The sequence below is a fragment of the Lepisosteus platostomus genome, chromosome 12 (genome assembly GCF_059453375.1).
Source record: "Lepisosteus platostomus isolate fLepPlt1 chromosome 12, fLepPlt1.hap1, whole genome shotgun sequence".
In the NCBI taxonomy this organism is placed as follows: Eukaryota; Metazoa; Chordata; class Actinopteri; order Semionotiformes; family Lepisosteidae; genus Lepisosteus; species Lepisosteus platostomus.
In genome coordinates this window covers 17086398-17107837 of record NC_142622.1, presented here as the reverse complement: position 1 = coordinate 17107837, position 21440 = coordinate 17086398, and the positions used below count along the sequence as shown (strand labels likewise).

At 39.8% G+C, this 21440-nt stretch overlaps 1 protein-coding gene across 1 annotated transcript; it reads left to right on the top strand.

The window, feature by feature from the left end:
* Positions 1-1693: 1693 nt before the first annotated feature.
* ndufaf6 (NADH:ubiquinone oxidoreductase complex assembly factor 6) lies at positions 1694-19526 on the top strand. Its single transcript, XM_088601191.1, has 9 exons — positions 1694-2287; positions 4402-4501; positions 7559-7681; positions 8817-8873; positions 9257-9359; positions 13702-13835; positions 16451-16552; positions 17989-18045; positions 19313-19526. The coding sequence occupies exons 1-9, from the start codon at positions 2094-2096 to the stop codon at positions 19439-19441; spliced, it is 999 nt and encodes a 332-aa protein (XP_088457317.1). The 5' UTR covers positions 1694-2093; the 3' UTR covers positions 19442-19526.
* The last annotated feature ends 1914 nt before the right edge of the window (positions 19527-21440 follow it).

Sequence of the window (21440 nt, the reverse complement as noted above, 5' to 3'; positions counted from 1 at the left end):
TGTAAAAATGCTGTTTATTCATGTATTACTGTGTGAAATATTTCAGAGCACTGAATCCGATACCAAGCGTATGATTGGACACTAAAAAATGCCTACAGTGACTCTTTAGGCGTTGAGCAGATAAAGGTGAGTGCAGGCTGAGCTGTGATTGCAGGTTCAAGCCTGAGTCATTTCACTAGTTGACTGGGTATGTTACCGAGGTTGTAGAAGGGATTTAGTTGGCCAGGTCTCTTGGCAACATCGTGTTTGAGCTCCATGGATGATCAAAGCCGTGTAGCACAACATTGTCCTAGAAAACCACTTATTCAGGCTAAGAGTAGCTGCTCCCCAGAAGAATAGGCTGCAACACAAGACAACATCCCGGATATCGGTAGGTATCCCTTCCAGGAACACTAAGATTTGCCCCCCACCCGGCGCGTTTTTGGAATGGTGAAGGAATTCTGATCCTTCTAGAGAATAACAGATCTGGGAAGGACATGCAACATTACAATGTACATTACAACCCGTACATTACAATGTCAGATTTAATCTCAAGAAAAATCTTGAACATCGAAGGATGGGTTTTTTCATCCCGAGACGTGAAATTCATAACGGAGCGACTTCTGCCTCCGTGATACTGATTAAATATCAGTTTAATCAGGCTGATATGGCTGCTGGTGATTTGCCAGCAGCCATATCACCCTGCAACTCACAACTGGCAACCTACTGAAGCTAAGCTCCTGTGAGCCTGGTCAGTAGCTGGATGGGAGACTTGGGAAAAACTAAGGTTGCTGCTGGAAGAGGTGTTAGTGGGGCCAGCAGGGGGCACTCACTGCGGTCCATGTGGGTCCTAATGCCCCAGTATAGTGACAGGTACACTATACTGTAAACAGGCGCCGTCCTTCGGATGAGACGTAAAACCGAGGTCCTGACTCTCTGTGGTCATTAAAAATCCCAGGGTGTTTTTCGAAAACAGTAGGGGTGTAAATTTCCCATTGGCCCTTACCAATCATGACCTCCTAATAATCCCCATCTACGAATTGGCTACATTACTCTGCTCTCCTCCCCACTGATAGCTGATGTTTGGTGAGCGTTCTGGCGCACCGTGGCTGCCGTCGCATCATCCATTGGTGGTGGTGGAGGGGAGTCCCCACTACCTGTAAAGTGCTTTGAGTGGAGTGTCCAGAAAAGCGCTATATAAGTGTAAGCAATTATTATTATTTATTTTTAAATCTGTGACACTTTCAATTTATTTAAATGATTGAAATGCATTTTTAAAATTATATCGTTAACGGAGTGCCTGGTTGTTGCAACATTATAATGTATCGTCGTTGCAATGATTTCAATCTAGAAAAATACTGTTTTCTTGAGTCAGATTGGAGGATTACAATTTCGGGGTTTGAAGCCCCAAATATTATTGTCGACTGATTGAACTCTAGATATAATTGATCAGAAAAAAACAAATGTAGATCAACAGTATATTGTCAAAAGGAATTAGGCTCTTGCCAAGAAACGAGGTGTAACGTAAATGGTTTAGTTGAGCGGTGCGGAAACAAATCTGTATGTTTTTGAGGATTACAAAAATGTAAGACTTGATTTTTGCAGAGCAGTGTGAAGCTGGGACATCACGCTACTGAAACTGGTTTGCTACTGTCCGTGAGGTACCACTAACCGGAAGTTGAGAGCTGACAGAAGTCACCGCTAGGAGGAGCGGATTGCGAATACAGGATTTTGAAAATAAATTCCAGTTGCTTTCCCAAAATGCAGGCAGGGTCTCGCAAATATGTAATCAAGGGGAATATAAGGGAAGCTTTAGGTCTAAGCTCCCAGAAGTTGTGGTAGCTTTGCACACCATAAATAGTTCTACCATGTTGATAGTAGGTTCTTTGAAGGTGAATGTGACATTACCGCGATTATTATTTTGCGTTCTTTTTTATATATATATACACGTTAAATTACTTCATACATTCTGTTTCGCAAAAGACCGGCTACAACAAAAGTTTTTTTATTGTTGTTGTTGTTGACGGAGGATTTGTAAGGTGTAAAACACTAGAGGACAAAAAAAACACTAGAGGACAAAGGTCAAAGGCGAAGGGTTACCGATCCGTCTCAACATGGCAGCTTGCATTTGCAGCAGGAGTGGATTTCCAGCGTTTAGACGTTCTTCGTTTCCCTGCCACGGGAAAGTGTTTTCGCCATCGGTGCATTTGGTGCCGAGATTCACAGTGCCCCAGTGCAGCACTGTGATCAGGGAGTCTTCGAGCGGACAGTCCCAGCACAGTGAGAAGTACTGCCTTGAGCTTGTCAGGTGAGCTCACTTGGGTTCTCGGAATCAAAGGTGTCGAGTTCTGGTTCCGGAGTGCCTCCGTGTCTGTGGTCTTAATCCCTTTTCCGCTCTCATCATCGATCAGATCGTGATGGGCTTAATAATGACGAATTTAACAACTTCTCCGAGCTCATAAATTGCCTCATCTTTGGAGAGAGATAGAAACCTGCACAATCTTTCGGTACCTGTATTGGACACACAAGCCACAGAGCAGCTGATATTTGTAACCGCAAAATAGTTTGTCTAGTTGCCAGCTATGTAGACGTTGTTAGATATGTACGCATCTTTAATGTGGTGTTGGTGGACGCACCAGATTGAGTGTTTACTCAAAAGTGTGTTGATTATTTCATAAATTGTGTGCTTCAGAGTGTAATCATGCTTGATTCACTGCCCAGTCAATGAAGGACAGTATAATATTTAGATTAATTTCTGTGAAAAATGTAGAGTCTCCATGTGACCTCTTCCTTTTTCAGGAAATATTGTAACCTGGAACTGTACAATAACGTGTAACGTGGAACTAGCTCAGGCAGGTATTTGTGCTCATTTTTATCTTGCTGGTTTTGTGGTGTCCTGGAAGACCCATGTAATACAAATATACACGCATAAAGATATTTCCAGCATACCTATAATTAATATGATAGTTTTGTAAATATGTAAAAAAATAGCATATTTTGTTATCCTATTATTATTTTACTGGGATACAGTTTTCAGTGTCAGAAGTTGATGTTTAATAATAATAATAAACTTTATATTTTGGGGGGGGCGTCTTTAAAAGTAACATCTCAAAGCACTTTACGGTACATGTAAAAAAAACGGTTACTGTGTCAAATATATCTAAGAATATCAAGTTACAGAACAAGCATGTAAGAAGTGCAAAGAGGTGCAACAGATGATACATGGCCATTAGGAAATGGTACAGACACTAATTAAAGACAGAAACATTTCTGGAAAGACAGGTTTTGAGTCCAGATTTAAATGCACTTGGGGTAGGTGACTCTGATATCTCTGGGGTTAGAATTCCAGAGCTCTGGGGCAAGGCGCTGTTATCCATAGAATGTAGACAAGCTTGGGGGACACATTGAACCCATGTCAGAGTCCGAAAGTAGATTGATAATAAGTCAGCCAGGTATTGAGGTGCCAAGCCTTGCAGAAGCTTATAAATTTGCTTTTGTTTTATTAACTGGAGCTTTTGGTTTTTGGGTTGCTTGTCAAGCCAATCTGTATTTTAGCCCTCCCATGTGGAAAACATCTGAAGGAACAACTTTGGCTAAGATAGTTACAGCTTTAGGTGACTGAAAAGTGTCCCTTGGATTTTAGATAAAGTTTATGACACCTGGGAGAGTAAACACTTCTAGCATCAAAGCAGAGAGGATGTTTGCTGAGGTCAGGGAGCAAAAATAAAACATTTGTAAAGTTTTCCTTAGTATACCTAGGTATGTTGCAGGTTAATGATTATCAATGAGCAGTACAGAAACACTCAATATAAGATCACATTAAGAGCACAGGAGAAACAGGGAAGGAAACTAGAAGCAGGGCAGAAGGAGAGAGAAGAGTCTCTCAAGAGTCAAGAGTTGGGACTTGAAGCTTGCACCGGACGAGAGCCCCTACTTCATGATCATCCAAAACAAACCTGACTGGACCTAAGTATTTGAACCTTGTTAGAGGTTAGAGGTTATAAAAAGGATCAATGTAGGTTTGTGTCTGTTTCTGATTGTCACATCGTTCAGTTTTGCATGTAACAGGAAGGGAGGCAAGACTTTTACCTGCATAATAAGTACTCTGGATCTGCGCCTGTGACTGGAAGGTTGCCGGTTCAAATCCCACGGCCGGCAGAGGAATCCTACTCCGTTGGGCCCCTGAGCAAGGCCCTTAACCCTAACTGCTCCAGGGGCGCCGTACAATGGCAGACCCTGCGCTCTGACCCCAAGCTTCTCTCCCTGTCTGTGTGTCTGTGTCTCCATGGAGAAAAGCTGGGGTATGCGAAAAGACGAATTCCTAATGCAAGAAATTGTATAGGGCTATTAAAGAAACTATTATTATTATTATTATTATTATTATTATTATATTCATAATGACTCTTTTGATTATGGTGACAGGGTGAGAGACTATGAGGGGTTCATCTGTTCCCTGTTAATGCCTGTGGCCTTGCGTCGGTCCTCCATTGCACTGAGAGCTTTCAACGTGGAACTGGCTCAGGCAGGTATTTGTGCTTATTTGTATCTTGCTGGTTTTGTGGTGTCCTGGAAGACCGATGTAATACAAATATACACGCATAAAGATATTTCCAGCATACCTGTAATTAATAGGCTAGTTTTGTAAATATGTAAAAAAATAGCATATTTTGTTATCCTATTATTATTTTAGTAGGATACAGTTTTCAGTGTCAGAAGTTGATGTTTAATAATAATAATAAACTTTATTTTTTTGGGGGGGGGGGGGGGCGTCTTTAAAAGTAACATCTCAAAGCACTTTACGGTACATGTAAAAAAACGGTTACTGTGTCAAATATATACAAGAATATCAAGTTACAGAACAAGCATGTAAGAAGTGCAAAGAGGTGCAACAGATGATACATGGCCATTAGGAAATGGTACAGACACTAATTAAAGAAAGAAACTTTTCTGGAAAGACAGGTAATACAAATGTCACATATTTTACACTATGTTCCTTCAGATTATGAAAACGGGTGGGGCATAAACACAAAGTCTATATTTTAATGACTAGATGACTAAAGACCAAATAAAACATGATCTGAAAGCGTCCTGGAGTGGTGGCTCTGTGGTTAAGGATCTGTGTCTGTGGCTGGAAGGTTGCCGGTTCAAATCCTGCGGCCAGCAGAGGAATCCTACTCCGTAGGGCCCCTGAGCAAGGCCCTTAACCCCAACTGCTCCAAGGGTGCCGTATAAATGGCTGACCCTGCGCTCTGACCCCAAGCTTCTCTCTCTGTCTGTGTGTCTCATGGAGAGCAAGCTGGGGTATGCGAAAAGACAAATTCCTAATGCAAGAAATTGTATATGGCTGATAAAGTGATCTGGTCTTATCTTAAGCACTGGAAGAGTTATTTTGACATATTAGGGGCTCTGTGCTTCCATGTTTGGCCTGTGAGGTTCTATAGTTGATTCCAAGTTCTTCCAGTGTTCATGTAGGTCTTTATGAGGTGCTCAGGTCATCTCAGAGAGACAAACAAGTTAGGTTTGGCTACTCTGAATTGTCCCATTCCTGGCAAGGAGAAGGTGAGTTCTAGCTAGGGCATTTCATGTCTCACACCATACAGAAATACAATAGATCAGATGAAACCGGGCAGCCAGATGGCCTTCTCTCATCCATTCTGGTGACATTCTGACATCCTGGAATGTCTGTCCAGGCAAAGGAAATGTGAAGGATGAGGCACAAGTAACGTGTCTTGTGCTGTGTCTTGTGCTGAGGCTTGGACTGACGCAGTGAGTGCCAGCCTGGGTGTTCTCTCCTGCCATGGATGGAACAGTATTGCCTGCTGGTTCCTCTGATGTCTACCAACAGCACCATGCGTGACTGTAGTGCTCAGGACACATACACGTGATATCAAAGAAAGCCTTCAAAAGAATGACTTAAACAGTAAAGGTTTGCAATAGCAAGCCTTTATCATAGAGATTAAAAAAAAAAAGATGGGTAAACTAAGGTAAATAAGAAGCTCTATTAGAAGTACAAAAAAAGAAACAAATTTGGTTCTAGACCTATAGCTGGTCGTTGAAGAGCCAGTCCACCTTCAAAAAACTGGCATGCCAACAGAGTTTACCACTCGGATCTTGGTGTGGTCACTGATGGTCTGACCTCAGACAGCATCCTTCACCATATGATAATTCTGCTTTTAGAAACCATTTGGGTGACCATGACTCTATGTAGGCCCCGACTAGCTCTGTTGGTAGAGATGAAACTCATGATCTCAGGGTAGTGGGTTTGTCTCCCATGTCGGGCACCAGGTCCTCCATGTTGGAGGTTGGGCACAAGGCAAACAACCCTGTCCTGTAAAAAACTAATGCTACGGAAACAGCAACAGGATGTTGCTGCCCCTACATGCCGGAAGGCATAATGGGCAAACATCCATCCATCCATCCATCCATCCATGACTCTTACGTGCACTGGGACACGCTAAAATAGGGAGGAATTTTAAAATTGCCCCTAAATCAAAAGGTATTAATTTGGAAAAGGCTTTCAGCCCTCGAAGACTGGCCTTTAAAGCCCTTGCACAGTAAAGGTCTGCTCTTCTTGCCATTGATCGGATTGTGTTAACGCCTGAACTACAGTATGTTCCTGATTTGTTTGAAAGTTCCCAGTTCAGGTAAAGTTTGAAAATTGGGTCCACTGGTTATATCTGAAATATTAGGTCAGCCTTTTTTCGCTATGCATTTCTTTTAAACAAATCAATCATATTTTCTTACTTTTCTGTGTGCATTCTTATTTTCCTGTGAGCCACACTTTAGCACGGAGTAAAGAGTAGCAGGATAACCTAATAGTTTTTTTCTTAAGATGGTCTACTTGGAGTGACACAAGAAACCTTATTAATCTAAGCTGCTTGTAACATTATTACATTCAGTTAGCCCAGCTATATTTCTCTTTGCATGCATGTATATTTTAGCTAATATTTTAAAGGGTAAGAGAACCAACAATGCACATTCTTTTACATAGAATATGTTGTATTTGATGTGCGTCCATTACTTATGTGCCAGTCATATAATACATATAAATTTATCTTTGTGAATTCAAGGAGGGTGATTATTTAATCAGTCTCTTAATGTGTGTTCAACACTGTTAGAGGTCATTGAGCATGAACCATAGTGCTGTATGAAAACAGACATTAGTAGCTTTATCATCTGTGAATGGTTTTCCCTTTAAAAGATTATTGTGTTGACTTGTTATCCATTAGAATAAATTGTCAGAAGACGTATTGGTATTACAAGACTAATATGAAAGCCATCTGTGGTGAAAGGCAGGGTTTTGGGAAATGTTTTAATGTGCCTCTGTTTAAGGTGCTTGATGAATTCAGAGTTAATGTTGTGTTACAGGGTGGTGTGCATTTACTGGGTTTGATGTGATTTTCAAATATCAATACATGTGTTCAAAATGATTTAATGAATTACAGTCCAATGTGTGTCAGATATGTGTGTCCTACTAAAATCATAACCTCTGATTAATCTGTTTGGTAGCAATGGCATTGGCGAAATGTAAGTCTGTGAAGTTCGTCTGAGCAGCCCTGAATCTTACTTGTGTATCCAGGTGAAGGACGCAGTGTCGCAGAAGACTATAGGCCTGATGCGGATGCAGTTTTGGAAGAACGCTGTGGAGGAGATCTTCAGGGATGAGCCCCCACATCAGCCAGTCACAGCTGAACTCTGGAGGGTTTGTGGGAGCTTTTACAAACTTACAGAGCTTTTTACTGGTGGGGTCCCCAAATTCTTCAAGCCAGGTGGTGTTCATGCCTTCTTTGAGATTTCAGTCATTTTAAGATCTGCAGAGAAGAATTAAATCACATTAATTAAACCTTAACGTGCATTAGCAAGCCCTCCCCCTGGAGACCCATTTACTACTCAAACCTTAAACTAGCAGATTGTAAGGAACTGGGAAACGTGCGCATGTGATCAGTCACAGCAGGAGCCGCCAGCTGTGCTGTCTGATGTTCATGTTTGCATTTCAGACCATCCCGAAATTACTTCTGAACCTCTGGAAACTGTGCTACAATTGTCTTAATGAAATTGTTTCAAGCACAGTACTGTAGGTTAAACTTTGGTTATTTAAATAGGGCCAATGGGGACTGTCACTCAGGGCAAGGCTGGGAACTGTCACCTAACTGGACCTGCTTAATCCTTTACTTCTGCTTTGAAGATGCTAGTACTGAGATTATTTCCATAAAACCTGCTGCACCGCAAACCAACAGGTGCACTGAAGACCACAGTCACGAATCTCTGTTTCACTGCATTTGCTTAAGAATTTCTGGCAGTGTTGTGCGTGCCAGTACATACTATAGAGTTTAACTAAAATGACCAGGTGCAAAAAAATAGTTATTCTCTTGTCAGTTCTTTACAGGTAAAATTCAGCAGAATGTTTTTCTTTTCTAGTTTATGAGTTTCTAATGTAGCACATTTTATAGACTTTTTTGTTAAATAATTGCATTTGCAGGGAGTTTAATAAAGAGGAAATCATTTTTTTTCTCTGTGAACAAATGCTACTTGAAGTGATAAATGAGTGGGGAATTGAAGGCTCTTGTCTATTCTAGGCATCCTTGCAAGAATGTTTGTATCATAAAGCTCATTTGTTTAACACTTTCTCGATATAACAATGCCATTCAATGCCTCATTATCACTGCATTGTACTCCATACATTAAATACTGGTGCGCTCACAAATTACACTTTCAACGTGTTTTGAAAATTTAATTTTCATTGTTAGCTTTTGATGATCAGTATACTGTTGCTTCGCAATATAATTATGGGCTTTCTAGATTAGGGTGTAGAAACTAACATACTGTTTGTTCGACAGGCAGTGAAGAAACACAGTCTGACTAAGAGGTGGCTCTTAAGGATCATTAAAGAAAGAGTGAGTGAAGAGTGCAGTAATTTTTCTCCTGGTTCTTGGCTTCTTTTTTAATGTGAATGTTAACTGAAAATTGCATTTGGATGTAACGGGGAAAATTACTAAGAAACAGACATTTTAACTTCAGAAGTACAGATAGGATCCTGTAAAGTGCTGTAAAAGGGTTTAAATCCAAATTGATCATTTTCCACTTCAAACTATACAAAAAAGGATGGGTTATCAGAACTGGCATTTTAAAATAAGCAAATGTCGTCCAGTGTGTTATCCTGCTTTTTTGCCTTTCTCAGCCTTTATTTGACTTTCCTGGTTTTAAAAACTAAATGTGTGGTTTCTTGCTAGAAGCTATGATTTAACAATGCTTCTGTTTGTATGGATGTATTTCACAGGAGAAAGATCTGGATGATAGGGCTTACAGAAGCCTTCCAGAGCTGGAGTCCTACTCAGAGAACACTCAGTCCTCTCTGCTGTATCTGCTTCTGGAATCCCTAGGTAAGCAGTGTGTGCCCACAGCTTCACTCAGGAAGAGTTATATTTTTTCTAAAAATGATTACGAATCAAATGTGTATTTGTCCTCAGCCTTTAAAATGTACAAAACTGAAAGTTTTATTTTTTCAGTGTCTTCATCAACTACTTGTTTGGAAGTCCTGCATTGTAACCAGTAGTTCCTCCCTTGCACCTCTTGTAACTCTAGATACTTCTCTTGGGTTGCCTGTGAGTTATTCTTGTACACTTTGATCTGAATTCCAAAACTTTTTACCATCAGGATGAATTAACACCAGTATTTTCCATTTGAGAAAACATCGCAGAAAAAGATCGGAACTAACACAGATCTGTCAGGATATTAAAGTTATTAAAGAAATTTGATTTTTTTTTACCTTTACCTAACAGATTGTACAATTAACACAATTTAAAGTTTTATATATATTGAATTTTTTTCAGTAACCCCCACAAAAGCTACAGTGATCAAAATCTAGAACATGACAGCCGAGACTACTGGGTTGTTGGTTCACAGTTGGTAAGAGTAGCTGTTTGAGCAAAATTAACACTTTTATCCAAGAACTTGAAGTTTTTTTTTCTATGTTGATATTGTCTTTATAAGGTTATTTTTTATTTAACAAATGTGTTTCTCCAATAATGCATTGGGTTTATTTTTTTTGTAACATTGAAGTCAAAATAGAATGATGCACTGAAGCACTCCTGCTGGGATTCTGTTTCCTGCTTTCAACCTCTTTTTGTCCAGAGATGGAGCTTGTGATCTAACACAGAGCTTGAATTGGGAACCAGTGGCTTAGAGGATGTGATTTAGATTCACTAATATAAATTCAGTACTGAAGATTGTGATATTATTGACAACTACTTAAATATTATAATGCGCTGTTCAGCACACCGTCCTTCTTTTACCAGGTAAAAGAAAAATTGTTGAGTGTTCCTCCTGCTAAATCAGCTTAAGGTGCCAGTGTACAGATTGTTAGTTTTTCTGAACGCAAATGTCCGGAAGCAAAGTAGTGGTGCTAACAGTAGTATCTTGGTTGATGTCTGCTCTGGGCTTGAACAGTCTAGCCTACCTAAAGTTCCTCCTGAATTCTAAATAAGCCTGTTCTCTCTCCTCCGTCTGACCTGCTGTGCAGGCGGGCAGCTGGTTCCGAATGGATGCTGAGGTTCTCCCAGGTGGGGCTACACTTCAGTGGTGAATTAAGTCTGTCCCCCTTTATATGTCATGGACTTCGGGGTGAAGCCATATGTTAACACGTTAATTGAAATAATTAATGCTTTATATGCAAGTACGTGAATCAATTTGTCATACACCCCAGTATGGGGTGGTTGGCTTACAATTAGAAGGTGGACACTGTCGACTGCCATTGCGCTTAAACAACTATTTCTGCAAGTGTATGATCATTTCAGAGTTCCCTCTTTGGAGATGCAACAGGACCCTGCTATATCTGTTTAAACTTTGAAAACGATTGTGTTTGCCTAGAATTACAGTTTCTAAGTTACTGGTGTACTAGCCAGTTTAACCCCCCCAAACTAAAATAACCAAATCCAGGATCCTGTTGCTTTTATCCCCAATTCACCTAGGAGATGGAAACATCAAGAAGTTGTTTTAAGATTTTAAGATTTTCATTAAAATTAAGCTTGTGAAGGAAATAATGGTTTGCAGTTTCCTTCAGATACCTGCTGTCAGCACATGCCAGATGGAAATGGATTAACACACAGAGCAGAGATGAGTTTGAATGTCACAAGCTTTTAAGCGCTTGTCTTCAGCCCAGAGAAACATATTTGCATACTGTATGTCTTGGTTTTAATACATCTAAATGGATGTAGTCAACACCCTGCTGATAAAAACACCAGTAGGATTTGCTTTAACATTTGGGATGAGCGTAGCTCATTGAACAAGCAAGTTTCATAAAAGAAACGAGGAGACCTCCTGTAGGCTTGAAGTTCCTGTCTCCCTGTGAAGTTCTGTTAAACAGGCTTTCATCTCAGCATGCCTGAGGTTCTCTCGGCATGGAGAGAGAGCTGGAGCCCTGGACTGTCTAGTCTAGTGTGTCATTTCATCTCTTTTTCCACGAGAAAGTGTCCAGTTATTTGTGTTGTCAGCCAAGAGGAATGGAATGACTCATATTTTGTTTTTATTTTTATGTTTTATATATTTCATCTTTATTATTTGTGGTCAGAAAGCCAACAGCACCTTGTAAACCGCAGCACAGTATATTTTACTTTAATGAGAGATTCTGGAGATCTGCAGGAAAAAACAAATGGAGGGGTCTGGCTTCCTTCCACGGAACCAGACTTTTATCAGTCAGCAGTTTTGTGGGTATTGAAAAGTGAAATGTCAGAGTGCAATTTCTGCCTGTATTCCTCTGTTTTGTAACAGCCCTTTATTGTGGTGGTGTACAAACAAAATAAACATATATCATCAACCCCAAAGATAGCTAGGCTGGGCCTTATTGAGAGCTCCTGCAAACAAATAAACAATTGCTGTGGCATACATTTACATACCTGAGGGAGGGAGTTTAAACAGAGTCTTTGAGCGGTGTATTAGGAAAAACAGTTGCGCAAATGCAGACATAAGGTAAAAATTGTTATTTTTCTGTTTACAGTGCGGGGATATGCTCCAAAGCAAACTGTATGCCAAAACAGAAAGCATAGCTCTGTATAAGCACCAGTTCTCTTCTTAAGTCCCTCTCTAAATCATAACCTGGCATCTAAGCTTCTCTAGGTTTCTCCTGGTTGCAAAATTATTTTTCTTCCAAAATTAAGTTTTCTCCAAGAGACTCTAACGAACTCATATTTGAGGTCCATGGGCTCACCGGTCGGTCAGTTCTGTGCTTCTTTCTCTTCTGGATAATACAGGAAATAGGACCTCTCCTAAAGCTGAAACTCCATGGAGTTGCCATGGAGAACTTGTCACAAATTAATTAAATCCCATTCCAGCTCTGGCTTTTATAAAAAAGAAAACCATGATGAATGTGTATCACCCCATTTCCCTGGAAACACAGCTTCACCTGGGATTCTGTGTTTTTCTTCATCAATGCTGTAATTGCTAATTCAATATTCATTACGTCCTCCCAGTTCTCATTTATCCACAAAAGTGAAGCTACAGCTGAAATAATTTGCAGTAGGTGTCAATTTTGTAGCCCCTAATGTACAGTAGGTATTTCTCTTTTTAATGTAAGCAAACTTGTACTCGAGAATCAGCAGCAGAACATGAACCAAGGGATACAAGTGGTACTTGTAGTAATTGTGGTACAATTTCAGGGAGGTGTCTTTAAACCCAAGAACATGAGGCACTCCTGTGGGAATCTGGAACAAGCCACCCAGCCCTGTTGTTGAAAGCAATACCACAGCTTCTTTGAGGAAACAAATGGGTGTTGATTATCAGATCAATTAGATGCTAACTGCCAAACGAACTAGATGGATTGAATGGCCTAATCCCATTTGTAACTTTTCTTGTGTCTCATATGAAAGTGGTTTTTAGCAGTGAGACAAAGGCTGAAACTTGTGAGAGTGATTTAGTGTTGTTGTTTTTTTACCCTCTACATCTGTGTTTGACATTGATTTTTTTTAACACAAAAAAATTAAGAGAATGTCAAATGTCAAAGTCGGAAAAGGCCAAATCGATTAAAGTCTTTATTTTTTCCAAAAGGCAACCTTTTCAAAAGTGTTCTCTTCAGCTGTTGGAATGACTAAAATTCAGCAGTTGAATAGAAAGAATTGTACGGTAGGTTATGTCACTTCCACTACGTGCTGAAATAAGATGGAACCTCTCTACTGAAAAAAGCTAGCCTCCAAGTTAATAGATTATACCTATCTTTGCTATTCTAAAGTAACACGTTTACACTTATTTATATTTTATTCATCCATCCACCCGAACACAACTTATTTCTGGCAAGAGCTACAGCATATTTAATTCATGCAATGATTCTTCATATTTAATTCATGCACTGTTTATCAGCTTATTTCTGGGTTCATTCTAGGCTCTCCTGAGTCTAAGACCTTGTTTCTTAAATAGTGTTTGCTACCCCAACTTGTTTGGGGTTGTCCGCTGATTTCACATTTCAAGAGTACTTTTAAGCAGTGGGTCAGTGCTCCTTCACAGGGAATCTCAGTTATGGGTTTGGATTCGGATTGGTCAGTATTTTCTCTCGCAGGAATTACACTTGTTGAAAACGTGTTGGAAAGACTGCTGGTGGGACGTATGGCTTTTTCTCGTCTCCAGCCATTCGAGAGTTTGGAAGCCCTAGTTGCCGACGTGACATTGCGGACGGCTGAGTGAATTTGCGAGCAGGAGTTGTGATTGTTGAACCCATGCGCTTTTGTCTCTCTCCAGGCGTGAAGGATGTCCATGCAGACCATGCTGCCAGTCACATAGGAAAGGCCCAGGGAATAGTCACGTGTCTAAGAGCAACCCCCTACCACAGCCGGAGACGCAGGGTTTACCTCCCCATGGATATCTGCATGCTGGTAAGCACCGGGGAAAAAACTGGCCATTGAGGTTATCACCTCGGACAGGAGCTAACATTCCCAGCCACAGGGCAACCAACAGTGCTTCCCAGATTTCACCTCCTTATACTATGAACCAGGTAGAGAAACATGGCATGAAGCTGAGGAATCACCATTTTTGCATTCGTAAGGCATTCATTCAACTGTGGTATTGCTCAGCTTTTCTTTTTAATAATTTAGAGAGATTTCATAATTCTCTTTAAAGCACAACTCGCGGGAGATCCGTGTGTGATACGGAGGAGTTTTTGTTTTTGCTTATCAGATTTACATGGCTTTAAGTAAAATAGTTCAGTTAGGGGACGTTGCCTTTGCTTCAGTTTTCCTCAACTGTTCAAGAAGACAGGGGGCACTGTTGGATTTCACAGATCACATATGCAGCTGGAACACTCCGTCTGCTAGATGTTTTCAACATTAATTCAAAGACACAAGATAGTGTATAATTTCCAATATGGATTATAACAGGACTTGTTAGATAACGTTTCTTTTTTGTCATATTAACAATTTATTACACCTTTATTATGTGACATTCAAGCTGTATGTACTGTACATCACTGTTTCAGCTAGTTCAGCAAAAAGGCTTCTCCCTCAGAATACATATATCACTGCTACACTCCAAGATGCATCATTGGACTTCCCAGCAAAGACGGCTCTGAGAATGTTTTGCCAGACGTTGCTTCTAGCAGGAGGAATAGCTGAGGGCCAGCTGTAGCACAAATTGTGAGCAAGAGATGAAGAGGCAGGAAATAAAGGCGCGAGGCACCTTTTGAAAGCGGGTTGGAATCGCCTGTTATTGTTGTCGCGTACTGAGCTGGTTGTTTTAAGGCTGGGCAACACACCCACCTGTCCAAGTACATCTGGTCCTACTTGAATGGCCTCATCTTAGTCTGATGCACTGCAAGCTGCCCAGAGCCCTAAAGGAAACTTACATCTGATTGGAGAAGCAGTTGTGGTCTGTAAGTTAGGGCTCCAGCCAGCTACCGCCCACACAAGGAACTTTGTTTAATACTATTAGGGTGACGATGTGCCAGTTTGACTATCTGCACTTGCATTCCTCATTGCCGAAAAAACAAACTGCTTAGATTTATGTTCAGAACCCTCTTTATTCCGTGAATCATTTTGGCTTCCCTTGAATTTTTGTCAGTGCTCTCACTCTCCACCTGCCACTGCTGTGGGGCTGTTATGGTTTCCCTTCTCTCGCGCTTTTATCTTCATCTCTCTCTGTCATGGGCCGGCCTGAAACTCTTTTCAGTCGCACTACAAAGGCAGCTCTAGTGAGCTGCCCCTGACCGGTGCCAGAGCCAGCACGCAGCCTTGGGAGCAGAGCGCAATGCAGCCTGTCAAGGAAACAGCACTTTCTTTCACTGCGCTGAGTTTAAAAGTTTGGGTTGCCTCAGGTAAACCCGACATCTGACATGTTAACATCTGTTTCATGTTCTTAAGCGCAAGTAAGAGTTGTTTCAATATACAGTTATTTATGGTCCAGATTAAATAAGTTACCCAGCCAATAAAAAACATTTAATTAATTAAATAATACCATCATTTTAGCCATTTTAATCCATAAAATCTGTATATATCTTGGTATTATAAATTGGTCAGCTGTGACATATGTGACTGTATTGAACCCATTTTGTTGTATGACAGGTATAATATACAGTATACACACTATATATTCACCATTATCCAGCCATTTTCTACCCTCTTTATCCAATACAGGGTGACGGAGGAGCCAGAGCCAGTTCAGCACAGGGCATACATACATACATTATATCATACTATATAATATATACAAATAAAAATATATCATGTATGTTCTACAAGTATAATATATTTGACTATACTACAAAGTATAGTCTTACTATAATGTATATACTGTACTGTGATTGTGTTATTCTGAGTGTTATATATGAATATTATGAGAATTTCACCTTTTATTTCTGTGCTTATACAGTATGTTAGAAAAATATCATTTTTTCATGTTCAATCTCCACACTTCAGGTGAGCATAATTATTGGGGCTGCCAGGTGTTTCTTACTGGTCAGGTGTTTCCTATTGCATTGACTGTACACATAAAAGAGCTGTAAGTGTGTAGTGTTTGATTTTGCCTTTGCTCTCTAGCCAAAATAGCACTTTTGACTTCACTGTCCCAGTACTTATGCAGGGCACTGAGCTACAGGTATAGGGGTAATGAAACACTAGGGATGCAATGAGCTCATTTGAGTGAAGAAACACAGAGATTGACATGAAGAAGTTTTCGCATTGGACCCATGAGGAATCATGAAAATCAGCTGAGGGGCTTCCAGAGAGCGATTTTTCTTTTTTTTTACAGATCAAAAAAATATGACTCTTAAACATTAATTGTAAAAGCTTTAATCCCAGCAGGAGACAATGGACTGTAGGTATGGAAAACGGAACCTGTGCATGTATTCATTTAGACGTACGGGACTGTAGTTTAGGTTTCCTTTTCTGGAGTCTATCCAGGGACTGGAGAGACAGTGAGAGGGAGTCGAGAGTCAGGAACGGAGGTGAGCCGTGTGTGGTGTGTGCTGGTGAACCTGTTTCGTTTCGTTTCTCCTCAGCACGGCGTTTCGCAGGAGGACTTCATTCGGGGCAGTGGGGAGCAGAAGGTGCGGGACGTGGTGTTTGACATTGCCAGCCAGGCTCACGTGCATCTCCATCACGTAGGTGCAATGTTGATTGTGTTCACAGAGAAAAAAAAAAACAACAAATCCAATTGTCTGTTCCGCGCGCCCGTCTACACTCTGTGGGTGACAGAGCCTTTCTCCTGCTCTTCTCCACAGCTCTGGAATTCTGTCCCCTAGGATATCAGCAAGTCATTTTTCCTGAGCCCTTTCAAATCTAGTCTCAAAACCTTCTTCTTCAGAAGGGCTTTTATTGAACTGGTTCTGTGTCTGCCCTGTTCCTTTCCTACTGTATTCCAAACCCTAACTGTAACGGTGTAATTCTGCTGTGTTCTCTCATTGTGTATTCTTGTCTGTCAAGTGTTTTGAGAAGCCACTTTTAAAGGTGCTATATAAAACAAGGTTTATTATTATTATTATTATTATTATTATTATTATTATTATTATATATCTATATGTTCACAGGCCTTGGTTACTTCAGTTTCAGTATCCCAAATATAGGCACTGTAAAGATCTGGAAATTGTTTTCCTTTTTACTTTTCGCCTGGCTTCAATCACCAGAATGAATCCTTTTTTCTGTGAGTGTTTCCCATAAGTGAAAGCTGAGCTGGAGCCTGTGGACTGCAGGTGTGCTGCGCTGCTCGATTGTGCGAATCAAATTCGTTTGTAATTCTCTTGGTCTTTCTTTTGAGAGCACTTTCAGAGTAAACAAAACTACCTGCTTTTTGCCCCTAGGTTATTTTTCTGAAGTTGGCTCACTTTGTGCTGTGACAGGGGTTGTTCTATTATTCCAGACAGAATCCAATCATGATGGTATTTTTGGTATTGAATTACTGGTACTTCAGAAAACCAATTGAATTTCCTTCGTTATATAAGGTGCTGTGTAAAATGTTTAGAGACCCAACTGAGACATATCTGGATTTGCTATACATATATGTTCTGAGCATCAGCAATTTACTCTACTATTGTTTTCTACTATTATAACAGATTTGGGAGTCATTCATACAGCCTTGAGAAAAAAACAAACTTGTCATTAAGCAATCTTTAAGTCACACTAATCAGAATCGGAAAAAACCTGGAGAGCAGCACCTTGAGATAAATTACGCAAGTGGCCAATATGAAGAGCTGTAGGACCTAATCCATCAAATTTACTAATTTGTACCATTTTGCCTGTCAAATCTAACAGACTCATTATCAGACATTCTTTGTCATTAACATGCTTTCTTCCTCTCTAAAGACCCATAAAGCTAAAAAGCCACTTTTTGTAGTACAAAATAGAGATGTCTGGAATACTTCAGAACAAAACTCAAATCGGTAGAAGATTAATATAGAATGACCATTATAGAAATAAAAAGTGTGGAACAAGGCAAAATATCTAGGATTTACAGTGGACACTGCTGTATATACTGTATATTATTGTTGTTTCTTCATTTTTATTCTCATGCTTTGCTCTTGATTATTTTCCGTTTCTTTAGGCCAGATCGTTCAGCAAAAATGTACCTTTGAATGCCTCCCCAGCCTTTTTGCAAACGGTGAGTCCTAGATGCACTTCTGTTGTACAAATGAGCAGGCCTGTCCATGCATGCATTCATAGAAATGACTCACACAAAATAGATGCACAATGCAAAAGTGACTTCTGTTCTTTCATGTACAAAGTACAGTATGTACAACCTACAGTAAATGTAGATCAATTCAGTATTCAGAATTCATTTTCTCAATTTGGTAAACTAAAACATTTCAGCTGCAAGCAGATTTCTAGGATTGCTGCTGATCTGACTAGATAAACACTAAATTGGCATTTCCAGTGCAAACAAAAGAGAAATTCAAAGCATTTGGGCAGGAAAATTAAAAAAAGAAGTTTTTACATATTTGGAACTTCACTAACATCGTTGTTGTTCTTTGAAGTCAGAAATATATCAGTTAACATTTATCTTCTGGCAGTTAATAACATTTCCAAATAGCTGATCGGAGAGATCTGTTTATAGTGTACTGTAATCAGGTGTTTCATTTCCATCTAAGCAGAAGTTTTCATATAGTTCATACATTAATGGAAACAATACAATATGTTTGTTGCCTTGCATGCTGCCTTAGTACTTAGGAAAATCAAAATCCAAATGTAATGAAAACTGTCTTAGGATAACTTTCACAGTAGAGATCTACTGATTGTTTTCTTAGTAATGTTACTGTATACATGTATATAGTAATAATTTGTGCAGTGTAGCCAAATACTAAAATTCAAAAGAAAAATAAGTAAAACTGGACCAACAACCATACATATTTCTTTTCCACCCCACCTGTATTCTTTTGCTGTGCTATAATTTCATGCCACTCTGTTTAAGTCCCTGTCAAACAAACATTGCTGATAAAATTGGAAGGAAATGAGGGAAAATGAGTTTTCACCTTGTAAATCTTGGTTTGCACCTCTCGTTTAGTGAGCTACAAACAGAGAAGAGTTTACATGAGGCAACATAGTGACTGCGAAGCTTGAAGTTCAGTGATCCTACTGGAGAGGAAACGGAACCTCACTGTTCTTAATTACATTAGGCCAGTACAGTACATGTTGTCCGCACATTAAAAATAGTATCGAACACATGCACGCTAATAAAAGGAATGCAGAGATCTCTGCAGGCACTTAATTTTTTTTGCTTTCCGGTACAATGTGAAGCCACAGCAGAGGTATATAAAAAGACCTCTCCAACAGCCAGCCCTTGCTTTGTTGTCATTATCATGGCATCTCTCTAGCTATTCTGGGTCACTTTCGGTTGCTTCTCAATTAATGAAGAGTCTTGTTTGTTGCAGGTGGCACTGGAGGACTATTTAGAGAGAGTGAGGAGAGTAGATTTTGATGTTTTTCACCCAAGCCTTCAAAAGAGAAACCCTCTCCTTCCACTCCAATTATACATCAAATCGTGGAAAAGAACATACTGACGTTTGTGTCTTTCCTTATTGTTGTGCCAGAGACGGAGTGCTGCCTCAGTGACTGTGTGACGTGACTAATAAATCTTAAAATGTATTGGTGGAGTTATCTGTTTCCTTATGGTCTATTTTTAATGAGTACTAGCAAAACTGTCAATCTGTTGACATTGTGGATGTGATCCTTAAGAGGGTATAAGACATTTAATAATAATAATAATAATAATAATTCCTTGCACTTATCATAGCACTTTACAGGTAATGGGGACTCCCCTTCACCACCACCAATGTGCAGCACCACCTGGATGATGCGACGGCAGCCATAGTGCACCAGTACACTCACCACAAATGTGTCCAGGACGCTGGGGTAACACCCTTACTCTTTTCGAGAAACCCCCAGGATTGTTAATGACCACAGGGAGTCAGTACCTCGGTTTTACCTCTCATTCGAAAGACGGCGCCTTTTTACAGTATAGTGTCCCCGTCACTTTACTAGGGAATTAGGACCCACATAGACCACAAGGTGAGTGCCCCCTACTGGCCCCACTAACACCTTCCACAGCAACCTTAGTTTTAGATACAGTACTGGCTGATCATCAGTGGGTTGTCAGTTTTGAGTTGCAGGGTGATAAAGTGGCTGGCAATCTCACAGGGTTTCTTTATAGTAAGTGTGCTCTCTCACTAATATTTTTTAAACACAAGTAAAAAATCATAATCAAAATATCAATATAAAATAGTGATGTGGGCATCTTATGTGTGACATCTGCTGTTAAGGCATTCTTGTTGGGTTTTGATTTTTCTTCACAAATGTAAAACTACATTTTTTGCGTAATTTATGTGATGGAGAAAAGTGTACTAAAGTGGAAATTTCCAAAGTGCATCTTCATTGTTCTGCTTAGTCTGAAATACTGCTTCACTTAAATCATTTCTAACTGTTGGTGTGCCTTCCTTCTACCAGTTCTAACAGGTCATCCGCCTCATGGTAATTAGCTAGGATTTTTGTGAAGTCATTTATTATCCCTGTCTTTTTATTGGTGGTGTTTTAAATTTCTTAAAATGAAACAATCCTTTCAAATTACAATCACACATTTGTGTTTTTAAACTCAAGTTCTCATGGAAGAGTGATTTGCAAGAATTCAAAGCTTCAAACTGTGTCAGTCATAAAAGAATAATGCTCTTCAAAAGCTTCTCTTTTGTGCTTTGTGCTTTTAATCGGAGCCCATAGAATTAATTAGATACTTTTCCCTTTTCTAATCTTACCATATAGTGAGATTTCCACTCCAAACTCTTGGGACAGCAACATCAAAATTCCTTTCTTTATAGTCAAGCAATTAGTATTTGTAATCATGAGATTAATGATAGAACAGGTTTTATTTTATTCTAGGGTAATTCAATGCAACCTTATGATCATATTAAAATGAAATCATACTTCATATTTCACCCAGTGATTTCTAGTGACAAGTATTGGAGTAAATTGATGTGAAGTCATCTGGGTTGTTCATCTCTTTGAAGAAATAACTGCTTGATGTCTGTGACATGCCTATGTGAGTTCTTGCCTATTCTTGGCATGTTCCGATTTCAGTTCTTGATTTACCATGTTGGGTTCTAACTCAGTTGACTTTAAATATAGAGCGACTTGGCCAGTGTGAGATTTTTCATGATTTTTCCCTGATAAACGAATTGGTTGCATTGGCCTTACAGTATGTTTTGGCTCATTATCATGCTGCATGGTGAAGCAATGCTCAATAAGTATGGAAACATTTTTATAGGTAGGAAGCTGCGTCAGCATGCGTAGGCTGCAAATGCAGTAAACATTTTTGTCTACTTAAGCAGAAAAATTGTTTCTGTAAAACTCTGGATTCATTCTACAGCTGTGATGATCAGTTACAGTTCTTTACCAATGCAGACAACTGAGCCAGTTCTCAAGGCAAAACATTACATTCAATACATTCACAGGCCTTGACATTACCTCCACCCTGCCTCATAAGCAGCAGTATTCATCTGAGCCTCCGCA

Excerpts from the sequence above, each read along its gene's own strand:
- ndufaf6 (XM_088601191.1), top strand. The coding sequence starts at position 2,094 with ATGGCAGCTTGCATTTGCAGCAGGAGTGGATTTCCAGCGTTTAGACGT. Across the intron at positions 4,502-7,558 it reads TCAACGTGGAACTGGCTCAG|GTGAAGGACGCAGTGTCGCA; the intron begins GCAGGTATTTGT and ends TTGTGTATCCAG. Across the intron at positions 8,874-9,256 it reads TAAGGATCATTAAAGAAAGA|GAGAAAGATCTGGATGATAG; the intron begins GTGAGTGAAGAG and ends TGTATTTCACAG.